Consider the following 23,952-nt stretch of genomic DNA (forward strand, 5'->3'; position numbering starts at 1 on the left):
GTGAGAAACTTAATGATGCCAAGACTCGGTACTCTACTAATGATATAGAGCTTTACGCTGTTGTTCAGGTCTTGCGGCATTGGAGACACTACCTTATTGGCAAAGAGTTCGTCCTGTACACTGATCATGAGGCACTCAAGCACCTCCACTCACAGAAGTCCATTAGCACTAGGCATGCTAAATGGGTTGCATATTTACAGGATTTCAACTTTGCCCTCAAATACAAGTCAGGAAAGGAAAATACAGTGGCTGATGCACTGAGTAGAAAAGTCCTGACCTTGAACACTTTCTCAGCCCATGCACTTAGCATCGAGCAGATCAGAGACGAGTATGCTAGTGACAAGGACTTTCAAGTCCCATATGCTGATTTGAAGCAGGGTGGACAGCACCCTAAGTACTCATTACATGATGGTTACTTGTTCTTAGGAACCCGGCTGTGCATCCCGATTCGTCCTTACGACACTACATTATCAGGGAGTTACATGGAGGACGTTTAGGAGGACACTTCAGGAAGGATAAAACGATCTTACAGGTGACTGATCAGTACTATTGGCCTCACTTGGCCAAGGATGTAGAGCATGTTATCAAGCAGTGTCGAATTTGCCAGCTAGCTAAAGGGACCAAGCAAAACACGGGCCTCTATTCACCATTGCCGATCCCTCACCAGCCATGGGTTGATCTCAGTATGGATTTCGTACTTGGTCTTCCCCCTACTAAAGAAAGATTTGACTCCATCATGGTGGTGGTTGACAAATTCACCAAGATGGCTCACTTCATTCCTTGTCGCAGAACACTTGATGCTTCCCACATTGCCAAGCTATTCTTTAAGGAGGTTGTTCGCATCCATGGGTTACCCAGTACCATTGTATCCGATCGTGATGTGAAGTTAATGAGTTATTTCTGGAAGACTCTATGGCTGAAGACAAACACCAAGCTTTTGTTCTCTACTGCCTTCCATCGACAAACACCAAGCTTTTGTTCTCTACTGCCTTCCATCCCCAGACTGATGGACAGACAGAGGTAGTCAACAGAAGCCTTGGTAATTTGTTGCGGTGTTTGGTCCGAGATTATGAGAAGACATGGCCCTCTATCCTTGACATTGCTAAGTTTGCATACAACAGCTCCGTGAATAGGACCACCGGTCGTACTCCCTTCGAAATTCTTCTTGGGATACAACCCCGCCGCCCGATTGATCTCATTCCCTTACCCCCTCAAGCTCGGGTAAGTGTTGAAGCCGATGAATTCATTCGCCATATCACCGAAGTGCATGCAGATGTTCGACGCAGAATTGCAATCAATTATGATCGCTACAAGTCCACTGCCGACAAGCATCGCCGGTTCGTTGAGTTCAAGCCAGGAGACATGGTCATGGTACGGGTGAATCCAGAGAGACACCAACCGGGTGTCAACAGTAAGCTCCATCCAAAGAAGATGGGTCCATACAAGGTGCTGAAACGTATTGGACCTAATGCTTATGTTCTAGAGTTGCCTGATGATATGGGCATAAGCAATATTTTCAATGTGGCTGATCTATATCTGTACACGGGGCATCATTCCGATGATGGCAATTCAGAGCACATGTTGCGGCTGCCCCAACTGAAGCCACCTCCAGACGATGTGATTGAAGAAGTTCTGGATGATATGCACAAAACGACTCGTCAAAGCGCCGGTTATCACTCTTTCCTTGTCAAGTGGAAAGGTCGCCCACGCCAGGACAGCACTTGGATACATGCTGATGATCGCTACATAGCATTCACCCATTCATCGGAGATGAATGTTTCTAAGCCGGGGAGAGCTGATGCAGATCCAAGCACTAGGAAGAAGAAGCCGAAACCATGAGTGGCTGTTTCTATTTTCGTTGGAGCCTTTTTATTTCTTTGTAATTTGTTTTTTCTTAAGTAGGGGTAAAACAGTCTTTTAGTTGGCTTAGTATCCTTCCACGATTTTAGAGGGATAGGTGGTTCTTTTTATTATTTACTTTATTTGTTGCAATTTGTATTCCTAGTTAGAATACAAGTGAGAGAGTTATAATTAGATTTTCAGTTTAGTTGTCACTAATCCTAGTTGGATTAGGACTGGTTTTAGGACTTGGAATTAGGATTCCAAGTCATACTTGTGTAAGGCCTTTGGCCACCTTTCATTATTATAAATAGCAGAATCGTGGGAGGCTCCCCCACAACTTTAAACATAAAAAAAAATCTCTGTTTTCCAGATCTGGAACTGCTGCCTGCTCCTTCTGCGAGCTATATCCTTGTGGACTCAAGGTGGTTAAGGGTGGGTTCTCCTACGACTCCTTGCACTGTGAAGGTCAGGAGGTCTTCTTCAATCTTCAAGCTGTTGCTGCTCCTGCACATTAACCCTGCAATTTATCCATTCAACCCTCAACCCCATTAAACCTGCAACTCCTACTTCAACTAGGACTCCATTATAATTCCAGATCTAACCATCACCTTCAAACCCTATTCTCAGTCCACCTTCCCTACATCATTCCCCACACTCGACCTCAGCCCTAGCCCATAATTCCCACTCTAACCCCTTCATCTCTTCACTCCATTAAACCCTAAAGCCTGTGACCCAATTCTATCCAAAATTGCAGAAATTCAAAACTTCTCCAAACCCTAATATCTTTATACCATTAAGATCTCTGAAACCTGCCTTTTAAAACCCTATAAACCACATTGTCATTACTTAGCCCTAACCCTAAATTTTGCCCTAATAACCCTAATCTGCCCATTCGGCCAATCCTTAGACAGAACCTGGTCCTAAGTGGAAGTTATTTCACCTAGGCTACATCACCTTGCCGTCAAGCTTTGAATACCCGTGGCAAATATTTGTTACTCAATTCTTGCTTCATCTCTGCCCATGTAACGGATGCTCTACCACGGTACTCAAGATCATTCTCATGAGTTATGCACCACTGATGTGTGCTGGCCCCACTAGCTTAGTACGAACTAGCCTCATCTTTCTAAACTTAGGAAAATCATACTAATCAAAATAATCATCTATAACAGATAATCAATCATAAAATACTTGTGGATCATGTCTGCCATCCTATTCCTTCAGATCGAGCTTGATCTTTTGTGTATCATCAAAGCGTCGATAAGGAGTACCAGTATCAGTATTAAAATAGGATCTCACATGGTCTTTAAAGCTAAGTCGAGCCTCTAGAGTTCTCTGACGTTCCTTGTCTTCTCCGTTCCTTTTGTCAAGGTGATGAACTTGGGATTGTACTTGATATCTGTCGTAACTTGACGTTGCTCAATTTGCTGCAACCTATCATTGATAGTTCTCTATTCAGCCCTTATTTCTTCAGATATAGCACTTCGTTCAGCAGAGAATTTTGAAACAACTCAATCACTGTAGCCATAGGATCGGGTGCTACTGGCAGCACTGTTTGTTCACCTTCAGCCATGCTTTGATACCACTTAATGTAGTCCTAGGTTTGAATAATCAAACTAGGAACCAATCCAAGATCTGATCCCAAAAGGTGAGTGGGTTTAGGGTTCAAATAGGCTAAATTAGCTGTTTTAGGGTTTAAGTTAGATGATGTAAGGGAGTCTTCCAATGAAGGTCTCGTTAAGGTTTAACAAGTCTAAGATGGCTAAACAGAATCGACAGCAGGTTTGAAGTCTAGGGTTAGGGTTTGAAAGAAGGGAGAAGTAGGGAATTTTAGGGATTGGTTGGTTGGATTACCACCATAGTTTGATTGAGTTTCCCAATCATCCCAAACCCTAGCCTTATTCCTAAGCAAAGAAGCCCAGTTTGGTGATAAATCTGCATCAGTGGGAAGTAATTATGCCTTCTCCTCGATGGATCACTCCAAATCACTGACTCAGTTTTCTGGTTGGCAGACCAGAAGTTTTCTCCTAAAGAAATAACAATAAAAATAACAAAATATAATCGAGTTGTTCCTATCTTATAGAATATAGATAAATGTATAAAATATTATATATTTTGGTATATATTCTTAATAAATTATTGGGTTTTTGCCAAAATGCCCATTTGTCCAAATGCACCCCTACAACTTTACAAATTGCAAACTCCCCCCTACTTTCAAAACACTATAACACTTTGGTCCAGTCCGTTAGTCTGGGATGTTAGACGTTAGTTTCAGGGAATCTAATGACCAAAATACCCTTATGATAAAAACCCACCAAATTAACGAGTAAAGTGACCAAATTGCCCTCATCTTCCCCAAATCGTTTAGGTTTGAAACTGAAAATCGAAAAAACCTTAAATGATAGAAACTTAGGTCGTTGTCTGAGTTTAGTAGGGAAAATAGGTCAGCAAAATATCATCCAGATAAGATAGCTGGATCTCAAATTAAGGCACTGTCCTGCTATATGACTATAACTCAGAAACTAAAACCAAGAAAAAAAAAATGAAAACTAAAACCCAGAAAGAATAACAGAAATGGATGCAGCGATTTAGGGTTCTGAACTGAAATCAATTAATGATTAGCAGTGAACAGGAGTCATAATTAGCAAATGTATGTTTTGGCTTCAGAATACCAGAATTTGAAGGAGCAGAGTAGAGCTAGGAAACTTGAAATCTATTAGAAAACAGGGTTTACAAAACAGAAACTAACCTAAGATTCAGGAAAACAAATCGATGTGAAAATAGGGCAGTGTAAGATCAAAATTCAGCTTAACACTTGCTGTTCTAATTAAATGCAACTTGAATCAGAATTGATGGCAGAATAGAAATCGCAGTTTAAGTAACCAATAAATTCTGACCTGTAATTCGATGGAGAAAGAGAGAATAGACATAAAGAAGAGCTACCAATCAGGAATACCTGATTGCAGGCTTGGAATTCCACCAAAGCCTCCAACAGGAATCTACCAGTTCATGCTAGTGAATCCGCAGCACCACCACTCATAATCCACTGAGCAAACTCTCTTGAATCCGCAAGAGTTTGGTCTGAATCCACAGAACCAGAATTACTTGAAAGTCGTTTTTGAGGCTGTAGTGCCTTACATATTTCCCTACTAAACACAGGTTTACTAGTATAGTTGATTCCAGCCAAACCGCACACACTCCCTAATTGTTGAAGAAGATTGGATTTCAAAGAGGTAGGTCTGGAAATCGTTTAGGGTTTTTTGCGATTTTCAGTTTCAAACCTAAACGATTTGGGGAAGATGAGGGCAATATGGTCACTTTACTAGTTAATTTTGGTGGGTTTTTATCATAAGGGTATTTTGGTCATTAGATTTCCTGAAACTAACGTCTAACGTCCCAGACTAACGGACTGGACCAAAGTGTTACAGTGTTTTGAAAGTAGGGGGAAGTCTGCAATTTGTAAAGTTGTAGGGGTGCATTTGGACAAATGGGCACTTTCAGGGGGGCATTTGACAAAAACCCTTAATTATTCTACACTATGATGAAACAGGATATTCTCAGAGCAATATATATCAATTACCAAATTTGTATCCGATTACATCTGCATGCCAAAAGGTATACATAATCATATCTGACTACCAATTATATGGATAAATATTCAAAGAAAAGAATATGAATCTGGATTGAATTCGGATATCAACCACCCATTTACTTCCCTATAAGAAACCCTAAAGAGAATCCAAATAACACCAAAATCAACAACTAACCTCTCTAAACTCACTCCGTTGAGAACTCTAAACCACTGGACTGAAAGAAATAAGTCCCCAGTGGAGCCCAGAAGCCACTCAACCTCCATATTTTCAATTCCTCTCAGATTTTGGATTCTATAGTGGAATTTTCTACTCTAACCATTTGATGGTGAACTAGAGGCCCGATCTACAAATAAGATTCTCCGAGCACACCATATGCAAATAGCACCCATTAGCACAGTTATTTTCCTTCTTTCCACAGTTCCTGTCAAATATAAAAACACATAAAGACTAACAGAACAAGAAGTTCTAGTGCTTCATGTCATTGCACAGGTTTGGGTATACTCATCCTATTGTTTCCTCATAACAAAATGTGAAATGGTGTGCCAGGGCACAAATCATAAACAAGGGGAGCATGGTCTAAGGTACTTGCTGAAGCAAGACCCTTGAATTCTATATGAGCACTAAAGCAATATAAATCTCTCAGGATTGCATTGTGTCACAGTGTAGAATCAATGTATAAGGCAAGACTTCAGGATCTTCAGATATATCATGCATAAGCATTGAGACTTACCTTGGGTCTTTTATTATCACTTATAACATGAATAAAATCTCCATAGAAAAACCCGAACTTGGCAACAAGTTGTAAGAAGTTGAGGCAGCATCAAAGAAAAACAAAGCAGAGGTCCTAACAGCAGAACAAAAGCCTTGTTCTTCTAAGCCCAAGGCTAAGAAGAAGAAGAAGAAGACCAACAAGGGTAAGACCCCTAAGGTAGAATCCAAGGGAATTTGAAAGAGCAAGAAAACTGAAAAGGGACCTAGCTTTTATTGCAAAAAGGAGGGACATTGGAAAATGAACTGTCGCGCTTTCCTGGCATCTTTGAAGAAGAAGCCGAAAGAAGGTATTTCTGAAACTTTTGTCCTTTATGAGTCTAATTTGTCAGAAGAACCATTTAACAATTGATTGGTAGAGACTGGTTCGACCATCCACATTTGCAATATGTTGTAGGGGTTCAAACAAATAACAAGGCTGAGTAAGGATGAGGTTCGTCTTAGAATGGATACCGGGGCTGAGGCCATTGGAGATTTTTATTTACGTTTTGATAATACCTATTTGGTTTTGAGAGATTTTTTTTATGTTCCTAGTTTTAGGAGGAACATTGTTTCTGTTTTCGAAGCTAGTTTTGGATGGATATACTTTTAAGTTTGGAATTAAGTTACCTATTCGTTTGAATGGTTTATATGTTACCACCAACTTCCTTGATAACGAATTATATCTCTTGAACCGACTCTTAATGTAAATGAAATCTCCAATATTACTACTAAAAGAAAATCAGCCGACGACAATTCAACTTATCTTTGGCACTTGAGATTAGGTCATATTGTAGTAGATAGGGTAAACAAATTGGTAAAGGATGGTCCTTTAGATAGTCTAAAGGTAGAGCTTTATCCGACCTATGAATCATGCCTACAAGGAAAAATGACCAAAAAGCCACTTTCCACTAAAGGCAACAGGGCTAAAGATTTGTTAGAATTAATACATTCGGATGTATGTAGACCCATTGTTCAGAATTACCTTGATCATTTGGGGGTTTGCCTTGGAGACTGCAATCTATACATTGAATAGAGTGCTAATGAAATCTGTACCCAAAACATCCTTCGAGTTCTAGTATGGGCACAAGCCCAATCTAACACATATTAGGGTATGGAGTTGCATTGCACATGTACATAAGCAGCAGACAGACAAGTTGGAATCTCGTACCAATAGATGCTACTTTTTTGGATACCCTAAGACTACTATTGGATATTACTTTTATGACCCTGTTGGATAGAAGATTATAGTAAGTGAACACCTGACATTCTTGGAGGATGATATGATTTCTTGTAAATCTGATCCAATAGTCATTAAGAAGTAACTAATAATCAAGAATCTTTTGCACCGGTAGTACCTTCAGTCGACATACCCACCAAGGAACAACAATCTCAAGAGCCTCGACGCAGTAGGGGGTCTATCAAGCCTCCAACTCGTTTGAATCTTCTTACTAAAGAAGATCAGAAAGTGAGAGAATTCCACAAGGTTTCCGATGCTTCAGACACAGATCCCTATACTTACTCTAAGGCTCTAAAGGATGTTGATTCTACATAGTGTTGGAAGCAATGTGCTCTGAAATGGACTCCATGAACACCAACCACATCTGGACTCTTGAAGATCCACCTCAAGGCGTAAAGCTCATTGGATGCAAGTAGATCTTCAAGATGAAAAGAGGTGTGGATGGAAGAGAGGAACATTTCAAAGCAAGACTGGTGGCGAAGGGATACACTCAGAAAGAGGGTATTGATTACGATGAGACCTTCTCACCTGTGGCGATGGTTAAATCCATCAGGATTCTAATATCGATTGTTGCACACTATGATTACGATATATGACAGATGGATGTACAGATTGCTTTCCTTAATGGACAATTAGATAGGGTCATATACATGGATCAGCCAGAAAGGTTTTCTCTCCAAGTGGAAGAAAACAAAGTGTGCAAATTGTTAAGGTCCATTTATGGACTGAAACAGGATTTCAGGTCTTGAAACATACATTTTGATCAAACTGTCAAAGAGTTTGGCTTTAAACAAAACATCAATGAGTCATGCGTTTACAAGAAAATTAGTGGGAATGGCGTGTGTTTCCTTGTCCTCTATGAGGATGATATATTGCTCACTGGGAACGATGTGGGACCACTTTCATCTGTAAAGATGTGGTTATCCAAGACATTCTCAATGAAAGATCTAGGTGAAGCCAGTTACATCCTAGGGATAAAGCTTACGATAGATCGCAAAAATAGGATATTAGGCTTATCACAGTCTACTTACATTGACAAAGTGCTGAATAGGTTCAACATGCAAGATTCCAAGAGAGGAAATGCTCCTCTCAGGCATAAAATCAGTCTTTCTAAGTCATAATATCTTGAGGATATTGAGGCTAAGAAGAGAATCCCTTATGCTTCTGCTGTAGGGAGTCTTATGTATGCCATGTTGTGTACCAAGCCAGACACTTGTCATGTGGTAAGGATTGTGAGCCATTATCAATCCAATCCAGGACAATAGCATTGGACTGTTGTCAAAGGGATCCTCAAGTATTTAAGGAGGACCAAGGATTACTTCCTAGTTTATGGTTGTGATCAACTGTCAGATATGGGTTATATAGACTCAGACTTCCAGACTGACAGAGATGACAGGAAGTCTACATCAAGAATGGTCTTTATGATGGGATTGGATGGTGGAGCCATAATTAGGAAGAGTGACAAACAGAAGTCAACAGTTGACTCCACAACTGAAGCTAAATACTTGGCAGCTAGTGAGGCAGCCAAAGGTGTTTGGCTCAAGAAATTCTTGACTTACCTTAGGGTGGTTCCTGAACTAGTTGAGCATCCCATTGCATTGTTATGTGATAACATGGGAGCTATAGCACAAGTAAAGGAACATAGAGCTTATCAAAGGAACAAGCACATTAAGCGGAAGTATCACTTGATTCGTGAGATCATACAGCTTGGTGATATAGTCATAGCTAAGGTTGACTCTGCAAATAATATTTTTAATCCCTTGACAAAGGTTTTGTCACCTAATGTATTTAAGAAACATGTTAAGAATATAGGCATTAGGTTTATGGTTATGGGGGATTGGCTTTGATGTACAAACTTGGTTATTTAAATTGAAGTGTTTAATTTATTTTGATTGGCATAATCATATATTGAGCTCAGCTTGTACATAAGTTTATTTACCTAAAATTGTTCACCACTAGGGACGAGATTGGACATCGTGTCTTATATGGTGGTCACACTGTGTGTTCTTAGGAATGTTGATTCCAAGGCGCAAGTGTGAGTGTACATTGAGCTAGATCACTCTAACATTTCCCATGTGGTGATCTTGTTAGTTTAGAAAGAAAAATGAAATTCTCTTAAGTAGTTCACGATTAGTCGCTAGACCTGAGGGGTCCTTATCGATGCAGTCACACACTATGTGTTTTGGTTTATCAAAGGATGATGTCTCTCTAACTATATATCGGTGCGCTGGATTCATAGTGGTTGGTTGTAGTTGAGAGCATAGTTATCAAGGCGGGAAAGCGACCATGGCGTTTTAGAGGGGCAAAATTCAAGGTGACACAGGCGTCCAAGGCAACCAAGGAGCTTGGACGCCATGGCTTCGCCGACACCTTGATAACTATGGTTGAAAGAGATGCCAAGCATAGTTATCAAGGCGGGAAGGCGACCATGTCGTTTTAGACTGTTAAAAATAAGGCGACAACGCCATGGTGGCAAGGTGTCCAAGGAGCCTGGACGCCATGGCGTCGTCTAGGCGACACCTTGATAACTATGATGCCAAGCAAGAAATCCATTGCCCATTCTTTTAGGAGAATATTGAAGAGAGAGATAAACTATAACAGATTGAACGCAAACTCGAATCCAGTGGTATTTTCTTGCGGTTTGAAATGTTTTTATAGTTATGTATATAAAATTGTTATCTATTTTGTCGAGCCTTTTGACAATGTTTTTCTCTGTCCAATCAAAGTTTTGAAATCTCTGACATGACATTTCGGTACATTGGGGATTTGACAATATTTTACATATGCCCTATATTAAACCATGCGATATTGCTCAGTGGGGGACGGAAGCGTGTACTTACTATTTTATTTGGGTATTGATTATTACATCTACTTGGCAACTTTTGTGTTGGTTAACCCTGTGTTTGGAATACAGTTCAGTTAAGACACATGGCATGCTAGATGGAATCCCAATGGGATCCTACCCCTCTCCTTTAAGTCCAACACATATGTAGTATGTACACCGCTTGGGTCATGAATTCTTTTCATGATGGATCCTAATACGAGATAAGATTTAATATTAGGATGGAGGAGATTGTTGGAAAGAGAATTCGATTATAAATCGGATTCCGATTCCCACTAGGAAAGCTGAGGGGTAATTTTGTAATTACTCCATCACTTAATACTAGGGTTTTGCACTATATAAAGATCTGCTTAGAAAAACCCTGGCAGATGCTCTTATAATATTGTTGAGGTTTTCCATCTTTTCCAGTCTCCTCTCTACCAGTCTGTGATCAGGGTTTTGACAAAAACCAATTGATTGAGCTTGCATTCAAAGGAACGTAAAGTTGTACATGTGCGTGGGACTCATTGCGAAAGGGCTAAGATTCCATGGAGGCTTTGCGCTTGTGAAGTTTCAGATAACGATCGAAACCCTAAATTTCATTATGAGATTGTATGGTTTCTCCCATCAGTTGCAACGATTCAAATTTGCTTCTGTCGAATAGTACCTGTGATTCTAAAAGGGAATCCATCGGTCTTGCCACATAGATCCACCACAGATTATGACAAAATACTTTCCTTGCGTTCATCATCCTATACATAACCAAGCTGCCATTAGGTAGTTGAAGATAAATACAGAAGACACAGGGAGACATATCGAGCTGAAGTTTAAGACCTTTGGCTCTAATTTGGCTCTGAAACAAAATTATTCAGTTCAAGGTTCGAGAAAGAATCTAGAGCCAAAAAAAACTGCTGATAGCCAAGGATCGAAGTTGAATTAATGGAATTATATAGGATCAGAATATTAGAATGGTAGGAGAAATTATATAATTCTCAAACTAGTGGTTACAATACTCTGTAATTCTGGTCGCATAACAGTCTAATAGTCCTATCAAAGTATCAATTGATATTTGAGATCTATAAGATCAAAATTCAAGATGAGTTGAAACCCATGAAGCTTAAATTTCAAGCCACAAGTGAGAGTTGAGAAACATAATAGTAATTGATGATCAGAATAAAGGAACAACTCTGGAATGACTTAATTATATCATAGATGTTCAGTTTAGCAAATTAGTAGTAGTAATCAACAAGTATAGTGGAACAAACTAGATAATGATAAGAAGTATTAACAGATCAATCGAAGAAAAAGGAGAATAGAATTAGAGATTGATAGCAACAGTCAGACTATGACGAATAAGAAGACGTGGAGGAAAGATCACACCTGCTACCAATCCTGTCTGCACAGCTCAACAGCTCCAAGACTTTTTAAAAAATTCAATTTCTATTATTTAAATCAAGCTTAATTGATTAGGGGGTGTTTAGATATAGAGCCTTTTAATTAGACTCAAAAGAACTCCTAATCATTCTCTCACACTAACTTGACTTAGTAGACTCAAAAACAAAACTCTATCTAATAAGTATCCTAATTTAATTCAACCATTTAACTTAACTACTAATCCTGTATCCTAACTTCACCCCCACTTAATGGGTTTGTAAATTAGGCCCATCACAATGAAACCCAAGAAAATAAAAGGCCCAACCTATAACATAACTACTAAAAGCTTGTTTTTAGCCTATATGACTGCAACCTTCCCCTTGTGGGCCTTCTACACTTACGTTAAGGCCTCTATACGAGATCAATGTTTAATGCAACTGCATCAAAATGTGAAACGTAAATGTATAAATGAAATGTTAGACATAAATAGTTAACCGAAAGGAGAAACAAAAACTATCACCATGCACTCAATATCATGTAGTCCTAGATTGGTAGAAGACCAACTAGGTGCCAGTAAACAAGGATCTGTTATGAACAGGTGAATCGGCTAGGTCAAAATAGGGTTTTTAGTGAAATTAGGGTTAGGGTTTGATGTATGGATTATGTCAAGTTGAGGTAGGGGAGTGTATCAGTGAAGGTCCTAAGATGTTTTGATGGATGGAAGTGTGTAAATTTGAATTAATAGCAAGTTAGGTTTAGGGTTTTGAGTTTGTAAATAATGAAAATTGAAGGAATCTAGGGTTTAGAGTGGGAGGATGGAGCTACGTTTGGATCGAGGGCTATTGGGGTAGAGAGCATAGTTATCAAAGCGGGAAGGCAACCATGGCGTTTTAGAGGGTCAAAGAGCAAGGCGACACCGCCATGGCGGCAAGGTGATCAAGGCGTCCAAGGCGACCAAGGAGCCTGGATGCCATGGCGTCGCCTTGATAACTATGATAGAGAGGGAAATTCAGCTCTAGTTTGGTGTAGTTTTGATGGTTGGATTGGTTTGTGCAGATTTTAGGTAATGGGAAAATTAAAAATCAAAAGGGGGAAAGCTAGGGTTGGGGTTGTAGAGCATTAGAAGAAGATTGGTAGGGGTTGGGGATGATCCAAACAAACTTTAGTTGCAGAATTTCCTTGGTAGCAGCTTGCATGATTGTAAAATTTGAATAAAAATAAAAACTTGAACTAAAACTTGAAGGAGATCTTCAAAGAACCACCCGGGCTTCACACCGCAAGGTGTCGATTTGGATCAAACACCAATCCCATCAACGAACCACCCGGGCTTCCCACCGCAAGGTGTCAATTGGATCAAACACCGATCCCACAACCTTGATCAAACACAGGACAAAAATCTTCAATGGAGAAGAAGAGCAGCAACAAGCTTTTCATTAATATCAAAATTCGTGTTAACTGTTTGCCCTCCTTACACTAAAAAGGAAAGACCTAACCCAATCCTTAACCTATTAGGTAACTTGAACCTTCTAGGAAACAAAAATAGACTCAAAACATAGTCCTAATCCAGCTTAACTTACAAAACAATTAAGTAGTCACATGACCACTTAACCAAATCACATGACCACTAATTACATAAAAATAAAACTAAGGAATTATAACAGCTAATCCTGTATGCAACCCTATTACCCATATATTGGAAATCCATGGGATCAAAGGCCCAACATGTATATAACCCAACCCTAGATTTATTCCTAATAAAATAAGCTTATTTCGGTGATGAATCTGCATCACAATAGTGTGATTATCTCTGATAGGTAGCACTGGATGAGAAGCATAGTTAGTAAATTCAGGTAAGGAAAAAAGACAATGCAGGATAAGTTAAGGTATAATTTGCTACAGTCTTTGAAAATAAGTTGAACAATTCAGAATATGTATGAAATATTAATATATTTTTATCTATGGTTTATGTAGAATAATATCTTCACAATGAAAACATACAACATCGTGAAATTCAGAAAAAAAAAATAGAATAATAGGAGAAATAAAGCAAATGTTAGCAAATAAAGTGGGATAACAAAATATGTGTTTTTACTGACTCTATGAATATGCCACATGATACATTTTTTTTTCAAGAAGTAGGTATGTGAATTTACTACGGTAAGTAGAGACACAAGACTCAATATGTGAGGAATTCATCTTAGGGTCCCCCAAATTCTTGAGGCATGAAAATTATGGGTTTTGAGCTGACAAGGAAGCCTGAGGTGTCACTTAGCTAAGTCTTGAACATTAGCCCAACAAACTCTAAGCAACGTGTGAAAGTACCATCCACCATGATATAAAAACTAGGTAAACAACTTCCCATTTTTGAATTTCAGGACTTAAGAGGAGAAGCTTTTCCAGCAGAACTTCTGAACTTCTCCCTCAAAATCACCTTAGTTTAAGAGAGGTTCTTGAAACACTTAATATGACTTGGAAAGCTAGATATGGTACCCATTCGATTAATGCTTAAAATCATACAATTCCATTTACCGTAGTCTTTGACACTGGATTGATGTTTTACGAAATTAAGTTATTGCTTTAATATTTTGGTTCTATAATTTTAACTTCACTGTAACTGGCTGAAAAATTTGAGGGATATTATGTTTAAGAAGAGGGAGGGGAACTTTGAGGGAAAAACAAATCACTTACTTAATTCTGTCGAAATTCAGGCCCATTCGTTTGCCCCCATCCTGACCTAGAACCCATAAGAAAAAGAAAACTAGTAAGAAGCATAGTCACCAATAAAAATATGAATTGCAATCTGCAAAAAATGGAAATGGAAAAGTAAAATGATATGCTTACAATGGGAAAATTTTAGAGCTAGAATTGAATTTGGAGAATGCATGTAGCGAAATTCATAATTTTGGAATGAACTAATACAGACTTCCATTGATCCAATCAAACTACCTGGTAATGGATTGTAGTAACCCAAGACTTCCAAATGCTTCCCATCTCTTGGAGATCTGCTGTCAGCAGCCATGACTCGATAAAATGGCTTGTTTTTGCATCCAAACCTCGACAAACGAAGCCTGACAACCATTTTCTGAGAAAGATTTTCTTCTTTCTTTTACTTCAGAATTTGATGTATCTGCAAAACAGAGAGAAAAGGAAATAATAAAAAAAGCTGCATCATGTGAATTTTTTCATAACAGTCGTCCAGTTCAGCTCTACAGAGAGGCAGATATAAAATAGTTGATGGATACAGCCACAGAAACTAAAACCATCATATAGATGGCCAAATTCTTAGTTCCCTAAGAAATAAAAGAGGTGAAGTTCTGAAAACAAATCCACTGTCCTACCCTCCCCCCCCCCCCCCCAAAAAAAAGGGAAAGAATACAAAAGGAAGAAATTTTCGGAATTGAAACCATTAACTCCAGAAAGAAGTAAAAGTAGACAGACCACAAGATTGGGAGAACTAACATGCCAAAAAAAATAGAAAGAAGTAAAAGTAGACAGACCACAAGATTGGGAAAACTAACATGCCAAAAAAAATATCAACTATGATTCATATGTTGCTATCTATTTTCACAGACTATATAAAAAATATGACAAGTTATAATACATAGGCAACTTATGAATGATTTGGGCAACAGAGATCTGATAAGGGCTTGAACTGGATCACAATTCACAAATACATTTCTTATACCAAGTATGGCCCTTAGTGGTGGAATTTTTTTTTATCTAGTTTAACATAATCAAATAATTTGATGAGAGAAAAGCAACTTACAAATAAGGCAAACAACTGGAAAGGGATGAACTAGAACATAAGCAATTTTTTCCTGACAGGGTATAAATGGGGAAGATTTGGATATCCTTCAGCCATGGAGAGAACTTCACAAGTTCTGTTGTCAAAATACTTTCCCTTAGCCAGAATTTTTTTTTTTTAAATTAATGTAGATGCAACATTCATGAACCTGATTATGCAATTGGCAGCATAATTCAAAATGCTGAAGACTCTTTTGTGATAGTGACAATATTGTAACAGGATGGAGCTACAAGTGTGTTAAGTGGATTTATCAGGAAAAGAAAAAATATTAATACAAAATCAAGTAGGGGGTTTTAACTACAAGCATGGTAAATAGAATGCAGCTAACTTTGAGAGCTGAATCATAATGAAAAAGTCATGGAGATGGATTCAATGGTAATCAATTAGGTGGCGGATGAGAAGGTCGATGCCTTTAGGCAAATGCAACTGATACTTATCAGTGTTTTGCAATGTCCGACCCAGTCTGGATCAGCTGTAGTCATGTATATTTCAGACAATACAAAGAATTCAACGTTATTATTAATATTCATCACAAAGAAAGAAAAAAAAACAGGATTCATTTTTCTAAAGTACAAAATTACAAATATAATGAATAACATTTCATGAATTACACATTGCATGTGAAACTCAGAAGGAAAAAATTTCAAAGACATAGCAGCTTGTCCTAAGGAAAGGTTAACCGTGCCCTAGATCAACATTATGAGAATCAGCAAAAAATATACACAGCACCAGTTCCGAACGGAAAGGGAAGAAGAACTAAGAACCCAAAACCTAATAGTTTACAAAGGGAACTTATCAAAGATAGACTCTTCCTCCCTCTTTTCCCATGCTAATGGCATCCTTCATGGGAACTATCCGAAGAAATGGCATTTAATAAGCAGGGGAGTGAGGGAAGAGGCTCTACGACTGTAGCTATTCTACAGAGAGGGAGAAAGAGAGTTCCCAGCTTTGGTCGATTGGCCTGTAGAGGCTGTATCCTGCTACTGCTCAGAGAGAGAGAGATAGAGAGTTACCAGGTTGGTCGATTGGGCCTGTACCCTCTACCCTGCCGCGGCTGAGATTCTGTTGGACTTGAACTCGGTAAGGATGATCGGGTTTATTGTGCGACTTTATGGGCCAAATAGGAATACATAAAAACCCAAGGTTAAAAAAGGAAAAATGTCAGAGCAAAAGAATAGATGGGAGGACTGCGTTTCCCCACAACCAGACGATTTGAGGAATCGGTATATAACCGGAGTCACCCAATTCGTATCGGACTCATAGTTGGAAAATCAGCTTATCTGATTCCAATTTTTTTAAATCCCTTTGTTTCAAAACTTCATCTTCACTCCCCAAGACTCGGCTGACCCAAAATGGAGTGAAATTTGAATGGTCCGAGGCTTGTGAGAAAAGCTTCCAAGAATTGAAGCAAAGATTTGTCACAACCCCGATTTTGACTATCTCAACTGGCACAAGTGGGATGACAGTGTATAGTGACGTTTCAAAGTTGGGTTTGGGTTGTATACTCATTCAAGATGGCAAGGTTGTTACATCCGGACCCCAAACCTAAACCTTAGTTAGTAAGTTCGGGAACGGCAATTGAACGGGAACGGATACATACGACAATTAAATGGACTAGACGGCAATAATACTTTTAAAAAATCCGGCATAATAAAACGCATACGGCAATAATACGATATGCATTTAATACGTGTTTAATACGACCACTCTATAAGTAAAAATACGGGCATATATTCACTATGTAACAGACATTCACCACCTAATAAACAAAATAATAGCATATACACAATGATTTTAGTGTGTGGTTCTTTTAGAATCTTTAACCAAAATCAGAAACGATTGTCGTATCTCCAAGATAATTGAAGCATTGGGGAACCAGAATTTTCTATCATTCTCTGTTCCCAACTTGTGTTACTTCCACTAATTACAGCCTTAATCAGAGAGCTAAGCTTAAATCTTCAGATTAACATTCAATGTACTCTAGAAAAAAAAAAGAGCAAATCGAACCAATGCAAGTACACCTTTATTCTGGGTTAAAGTGGATGGTTCTTTTAGAATCTTTGTCCTGTAGCATAGCTTAGCAAGGTTATTTGTTCTATACAAATCTTCAAATCTGCAATTGCCATTTCCAAATCTCTAAAGCAATGGTGCTTGAAGCGGCAGAAAGACATGGTCACATGAGACAAAAAAAAAATCACAAAGGGCTTAACATTCAATAATGCTATTTACATTCACAGAAGATAGTATAACTTACAGGGATCATATATTTGATTTATTTCTGATCAAGCAGGTCAAACTGAAACAATTAATGTTGACCATATCCAATTGTGACATTCTTTTTTGCAATTTTCTGTTAATGATTGTATCAGCAGTAATAAGGAGATCCATTTGGGCAGCATTTTGATGTGGTGATGATGACTTCCATGCATCTACTAGAGCTGAAATGACCTTGGCAGTTTAAATCAAGTCTTGACTACCCGTGATCTCATTTTAAAGTTTAGTTGAGATCATCTACTTGTCACTCTTGATTTCTTGAATAGAGGATGGTATTTCTAAGCAGGCCCATGTGGAAAGGTCTCCTGGGAGGCCTTGGTTCTGCCACTTGGAAGGTCAAATGGGACTGTAATTTTCTGGATGGACCCCATGTCCCCTTCTTACTGGTCAAGTTTTAGCCTAATTGGAGTTGGCCAAGTGGCAAAACTAAGTATTGAAAAATTCAGGATTACAGAGATGCATTGATGCCCTAAAAATCGCCAGAAGTTCACTTGACACCTAATTTTCTTTTACCCTACCATTCCCTTGATAAGATAGTAATCTACCTGTGCTTGACCTCTGTTTTCTGCAGGTTTTCCTTCCATATCCATATTCACGATCATATGAAGTCAAATGGAGGGTATTCGAGAGGCTCTTCACAGATTTCCGGGACTGTTTCAATCTTTTGGATTACAACAACTTAATGGCATGTGCCAAACAGAATTTCCAGCCAATACCTTCTACTTGGTTAGGTTACTAGCCATCTTGTTTCTTAGATCGTGTGATTACTGTATATATAAAACTCTACTGTATATGTAGAACTCTAATACAGAGGTTAATATATTGCTTCCTTCAGGAGCTTCGTGGTCTCTGTAACAAAGCTCATTGGGCTGGAATTGTATATTTTTTCATTTTTATGTTTGAAGAACTGTTTAGAATAAATTTTTTTCATATCCAAGTCTAGTCTTTTCAGCAAGTACATTATTGTTTGTGGCTGCTGTTCTGGAAAAGACCCAATTGTTCTCTAATGAGATACAATTTTTTTCCCCTTGAATTGCATGTGATTATCCTTTTTGTTCAACAAGGATCACTTGTGCTGGTTATGCTTTTCTATAACAATAATCAATTGATTTTCTGATTAATGATGATGGGGATAGAATAGATGATATTCGGGCTATTTCTAGGTAGTTGGCATTCATCTTAGGGGCATCTTCACTTCTAATCCCTTTGACCCTTCCTTTGTGGAGTGTTCATTTTCTATTGTGGTGTTGCCCAATACATCTCAGGTCTTGTGTCCCTCCCCCCCCCCCCCCTTCCTTTAATGAGGAAATTAGGGGTGTTGTTTTTTCTTTGGGACCGTTTAAAGGTCTATGTGTTGATGGTTTTCAAGCTTGTTTTTTCCAAAGGTTTTGGAATTAGGTTGGGAGTGATGTTTGCAAGTTTGTTGGTGACTTTTTTCAGAACCATTGTCTTCCCTTTGGTGTTAATCACACTTTGATTTGCCTCATTCTAAAAAAGATGTTATGAGGGTTGATGAGTTGCGGTCTATCAATTTGTGCAATGTGTCTTATAAGGTAATAGCCAAGATTTTAGCTAATAGATTGGAAGGGATTTTAGATTCTTACATTTCTTCCTTTCAAGTGGCATTTGTTCTTGAAGGCAAATTACTGATAATATCATCATAGCTCATGAAATCTTTTATTATCTTAGCCATAAAAAAAGAAAGTTTATATTTGTTGTAATTATAAATTAGATATGACCAAAGCATATGATAGATTAGAGGGGCTGTATAAGGGCCATTTTTGAGTTTTTGGGGTTTGGTGATACTTGGTGTGATCTTATTGGCTATCTTTTGTCTTCTGAGTCCTATTCTATTAAGCTTGGTGACAGATCCTTTTGAAAATATTGAGCCCTCTAGGGGCATTCATCAAGGGTGTCCCCTGAATCCCTTTATTTTTATTATTGCTGTGGATCTTCTATCTCGACCTGTTTTAGCTTATAGAGAATTATGGTATGTTTTGTGGAGTTAAGGTTGCTCGTAATGCTCCCGAGGTGTCTCACTTAATTTTCGCAGACGATACATTTATTTTGTGTAGGGCAACCACTGAAGATGTGTTGAACTATTAAATCAGTATTGGAATTGTTTTTTAGATTTGTCTGGCCAATATATAAATCTTGATAACAGTGGTTTGTTTTTTTAGCTGTAATGTTACTTCAGATGAAAAGAGGCGTGTAGGAAATATCCAAGGATGCAAATTACTTAGAAACCAATCTTTTTCCCCCTTGATCTAGAATTACAACCCTTAGATGTGAAAAAAAGTGGAAAAACGTTTGTATCTTGGAAGGCCAACTTACTTTCTTATGCTGGTTGCAAGGTTTTGACATAATCTGTTTTGGCTTCTATTTGTCTTGTTTTGCTTTCTCTCTAAAAATCTGACGTAGTCTTGGCTCTCTTAGTTTGAGACTTTCGAATGGAGATAAGGGTGATTCCAAGAGAGGCTTCATTTGATTTTATGGTATACGGCCTATGCTCTTAAATCTGCAGGTGGTTTGGACTTGAGGGATTCTTCTACCCAAAATAAAGCTTTGTTGATTAAGTTGGAGTGGAGATTACTTCATGAGGATAATGCTTTGTAGGCTAAGGTTTTAAGGGTAAAATATTTTTACATTAAGCCCCATCTTTGATAGGAAAATCATGTCTAAAAGTGGATCTTGGACATGGAACAATATTGCCGGCATTCTACCTACTGTGCAGAAAATGGTTTATCGAAGGATAACGGTAGGAAAACATGCTTTTGGTCTGACTTGTGGGTTACTTACTACCTTACCCTTGTTCAATGTTCCTGCTGAAGTTAATAGTCGAGACCTCTTAGATAGGGTTTGTGACATTATTTCTGATTGGAACTTAGGTTTGCTTTTTTTGTGTCTGCCCTTTTCTACGGTGTGTGAGATTCTTAAGGTTCCTATTTCCCAGTCTGAGGATCACTGGTGGTGTCCTTGGTCTAAACTAGGGTCTCTAACCACCAAATTAGCTGCTAAGTTCGTGTGCAATACTCTAGGCTTCTGACCATAGATTCCTCTTTTAGCTAGGAGGGTGGCTAGTAACCATAACCTCTCTAGGTGGTGGAAATTTTTTTGAAAAGGGTCTTTCATGATGGTGTCTTGGTTAGAGTAATTTTGGGCAATTGGATGTCGTTAGATGTCTCTTATGCTTTTTGTAATTCTCATAGAGAATCGTTGGCACCTATTTTTATTTTGCGAGTTGTCTTAAGCGAATATGGACTGTAGGACCATTGGGTTTAAGAACTGAATTACTATCCAACCCTTCGGTCTTGTCCCTTCTCATTTCTTTCTCTGAATCCTCCTCTATTATGTTCCATCATGAGCTTCATTGGTTCTTTTGTATTGTGGCTATTACTTTCTATTTTCTTTAGACTCATAGGAACCAAATATGTTTCTAGTAATGCTAAACCTAATCCTATGCTTGTTCTAAAAATATAAACCAATGGACCATTGATTTGCATTTTTCACCGATCTCATCAACTAATTCCCTCTTAATGACTGTTCCGAATGAATTTGCTGCTTCTTTCACTTGGTACTCCATCTCTTCCCACTTTGAGTTATCCTATCTTGCTATGCGTAGGAGTTTCTAACTGCCTCTTGAACGATTCAGGTTGGGCGTATGACATCTTGTATCATGGCCAATTTGTTTTGATAGAATTGGGTTGTGCTGATAGACCAACAAGTTGAAGCTGGAGGTAGGCATCTCCTTTAGGGACTCCCAACGGCAGCCAGAATAGGGTGAAAAGTTGTAGAAATCTGGACTAACTCATAGGAATTGGAGGATTTGGTGCAGGAACCGAACAACAATGCTTGGCCATGGGAATCTATCTCCATTTTTTTTTTAATGTCTCTTGTACGTTTGATGTTGTTCGCATTTGTGTAAATTTTGAGAATGATGTAATTAAGCTATTTAAGTCTACGACGTATAAAGCCATGAAGGAGAACTCGAGCTACTCGGTTTCTAGAACCTATGAGGATGTTATCTCTGTTTTGTCTTAGTGTCATGGCCTATTTACTTGCATAAAAAAAAACCCTAAGATACCGATAATTTAGCAGATTCAGTAAATGTTTGCTTAAGAAAAGCTCCTCCAGTGAATATAGTAAATTCATTCTACAAGAGCCGGTGAATTCCTAAAGGGAAGACTGGTTTTAGTTTAGCCTGCATTTTTCTGTGTCAAGCTCCAGGGGGGAAGGGCCCTAAATTTATAGTCCATAGAAGAGAAATAGATTCTCATTCTTTTCTTCTAATAACTGTAGTTTGAACCATCAAAGAAAGGTGGCCGGGTTGTGGAAGCTCCTTCTGCTGGACAATTGATTGGTGTTGCCATCCTTCGATCTTATCAAGGTTCAATGGTAACCTTGATTTGATACTAATTGTTGGATTGGGGCAACCCAAGAGGGGATGAATTGGGTAAATAACTACTACAAAAATTTTTGCTACCCAAAAACTTAAAGACGCAAGGTAAGAGGTTGTAAATCAAATAGAGGAAAAGGGGGAGGGATTGGGGAGAGAATGGTTGACTAATCAATTTAGAGCAGTTCGATCAATAATCGTTATCCTCTCCTTTTACTGCACGGTGCAGTACTGCATCGTGCGACGTAGCAGAGGTCATGTGGCACAGCGGGTCCCACATGGTGCACATGACCGCTGCAGCCGCCGCACGATGCAGCGCTGCACCGTACAGTAACTGCATAGGATAAAAATTCTTCGGTCAACTCCTACATCCCACTACTAAGAGAGGCCTTCTTGGATTTTCCCCTAGTTGTGATCAAACATGATCAATAAACACAACTGCTTAGAGACTCACACTCAAACCTAGTGGTTTCCTTGGGCTCAACACTTAAAAACCTCGACAACTTTGAAAGTTGAGATTAAAAGGCACAATGCGCAATTAAATAACCAAAGTATATTACCTAAAAACTCAAAAAACTAACGTTTAATAAAGTAGATATGCAAGAAATAAAGCACTTGAAGAGTTGGAGATTCTCAACTAAAGGTGCACTTAAAACACAATAAATGATTTTCAATTGATGGCACAGGCGTTGGTAAATTTTCTTTAATGAGGTGTATTTATAATGTCCATTAATGGCCCAAAAACCTTGTTGAAGGTTGGCTCCTGATAGGTTAAACTACTGAAATTAAGAAAGCAATTGCTAACTTCGAGGGTAGCACCTCCTAGAACGAAGAAGAAGGAGAAGAAACTTCTATTCAATACCCTTTTCCTTCGCTCAGTACATTATACGGAACTTCTCTGAGATTCTTAACGCCCTAGCTGATAACTAACTGTGGGTTTCCTATTACAATCACCAAATCTTAACTGATTTGATATACACATGCTACGACCTCTACACAGTCACGAAGGCCTGCAGCTCGTTTGCTCTGTCTTTGTGGATCAATGCAGAGGCACAGCTGCTGGAGGATCCTTTGCCATGTCCTCTGCTAAGGTGTCGATTGACTCACTCGTATCATTGGTATCCCCTCTAAGACGAACCTTGTCCTCAAGGTTCACTTGAGGATAAAAACGACGGAGGAAGGTGAGGTCTTCCCAAGAGGCATCTGCTAAAGCCAACCCTTCCCACTGGACCATTGCCTGGAGTACTGATTGGCAATTGCGGAGTAGGGTACAGAAATCCAAGATTGCCATAGGCGTTGGAGTAGGTTCTGGGGATGAGAAAAATGACTGGTAGTGGTTCAAGTTGCAGAGGTGGTTCACCCAGATGCCTTTTGAGTAGAGAAACATGAAAAACTGGATGAATGCGAGCTGTGGAAGGCAGATCAAGCTTGTAAGCAACCGAACAAAGGATTGTTGCCAGCTTCTGATAAGTACGAAGTGCCAAGGATTGTTGGCAGCTTCTGATGAGTATAGCTAGACCGAGAGTTTGAGACCATAATTGAATTGGTGTTTATTGCCTTGCCTTTCATGAGATTACAACTGTTTATATACATGAGTGAGTGAGATCCTTGTCAAGGATTCTCAACTATGAACTTGCTATCTACAATACATGAAATATAAGGAAACTACCTATTCAGTGTACATGAAATATAAGGTAAGTCTAACTGGAGATTGGCTTGCCGTTCTTGTGCCATGCCATTATGGAAGCAACAAGAATGGAAGGGTTTTCAAAGGGAACCGAATATAGCATGCCAAGGAAATCTTGCATTACTATATTCGGCTGATACACCCCAGCAAGCTTAGGATGCGATGGGTCGGATCTT

General features: G+C 38.8%; 1 protein-coding gene across 2 annotated transcripts in view; it reads right to left on the minus strand.

Moving 5' to 3' along the window:
• LOC122662078 (30S ribosomal protein S16-2, chloroplastic/mitochondrial) overlaps positions 1-23,952 on the minus strand; it is a 47,610-nt gene that overhangs the window by 11,899 nt on the left and 11,759 nt on the right. The window contains exons 2-4 of one of the 2 annotated variants that reach the window (XM_043857637.1): positions 23,100-23,113; positions 14,561-14,741; positions 14,303-14,348 (exon numbers count right to left, since the gene is read on the minus strand). In XM_043857637.1, the coding sequence (XP_043713572.1) occupies positions 14,303-14,348; positions 14,561-14,693 (179 nt within the window). In that variant the 5' untranslated portion in view covers positions 14,694-14,741; positions 23,100-23,113. Of the gene's footprint in view, positions 1-14,302; positions 14,349-14,560; positions 14,742-16,432; positions 16,492-23,099; positions 23,114-23,952 lie in introns of those variants that run through there. The other variant, XM_043857636.1, reaches the window with a different exon arrangement.

The sequence above is a fragment of the Telopea speciosissima genome, chromosome 5, assembly GCF_018873765.1.
Source record: "Telopea speciosissima isolate NSW1024214 ecotype Mountain lineage chromosome 5, Tspe_v1, whole genome shotgun sequence".
In the NCBI taxonomy this organism is placed as follows: domain Eukaryota; kingdom Viridiplantae; phylum Streptophyta; class Magnoliopsida; order Proteales; family Proteaceae; genus Telopea; species Telopea speciosissima.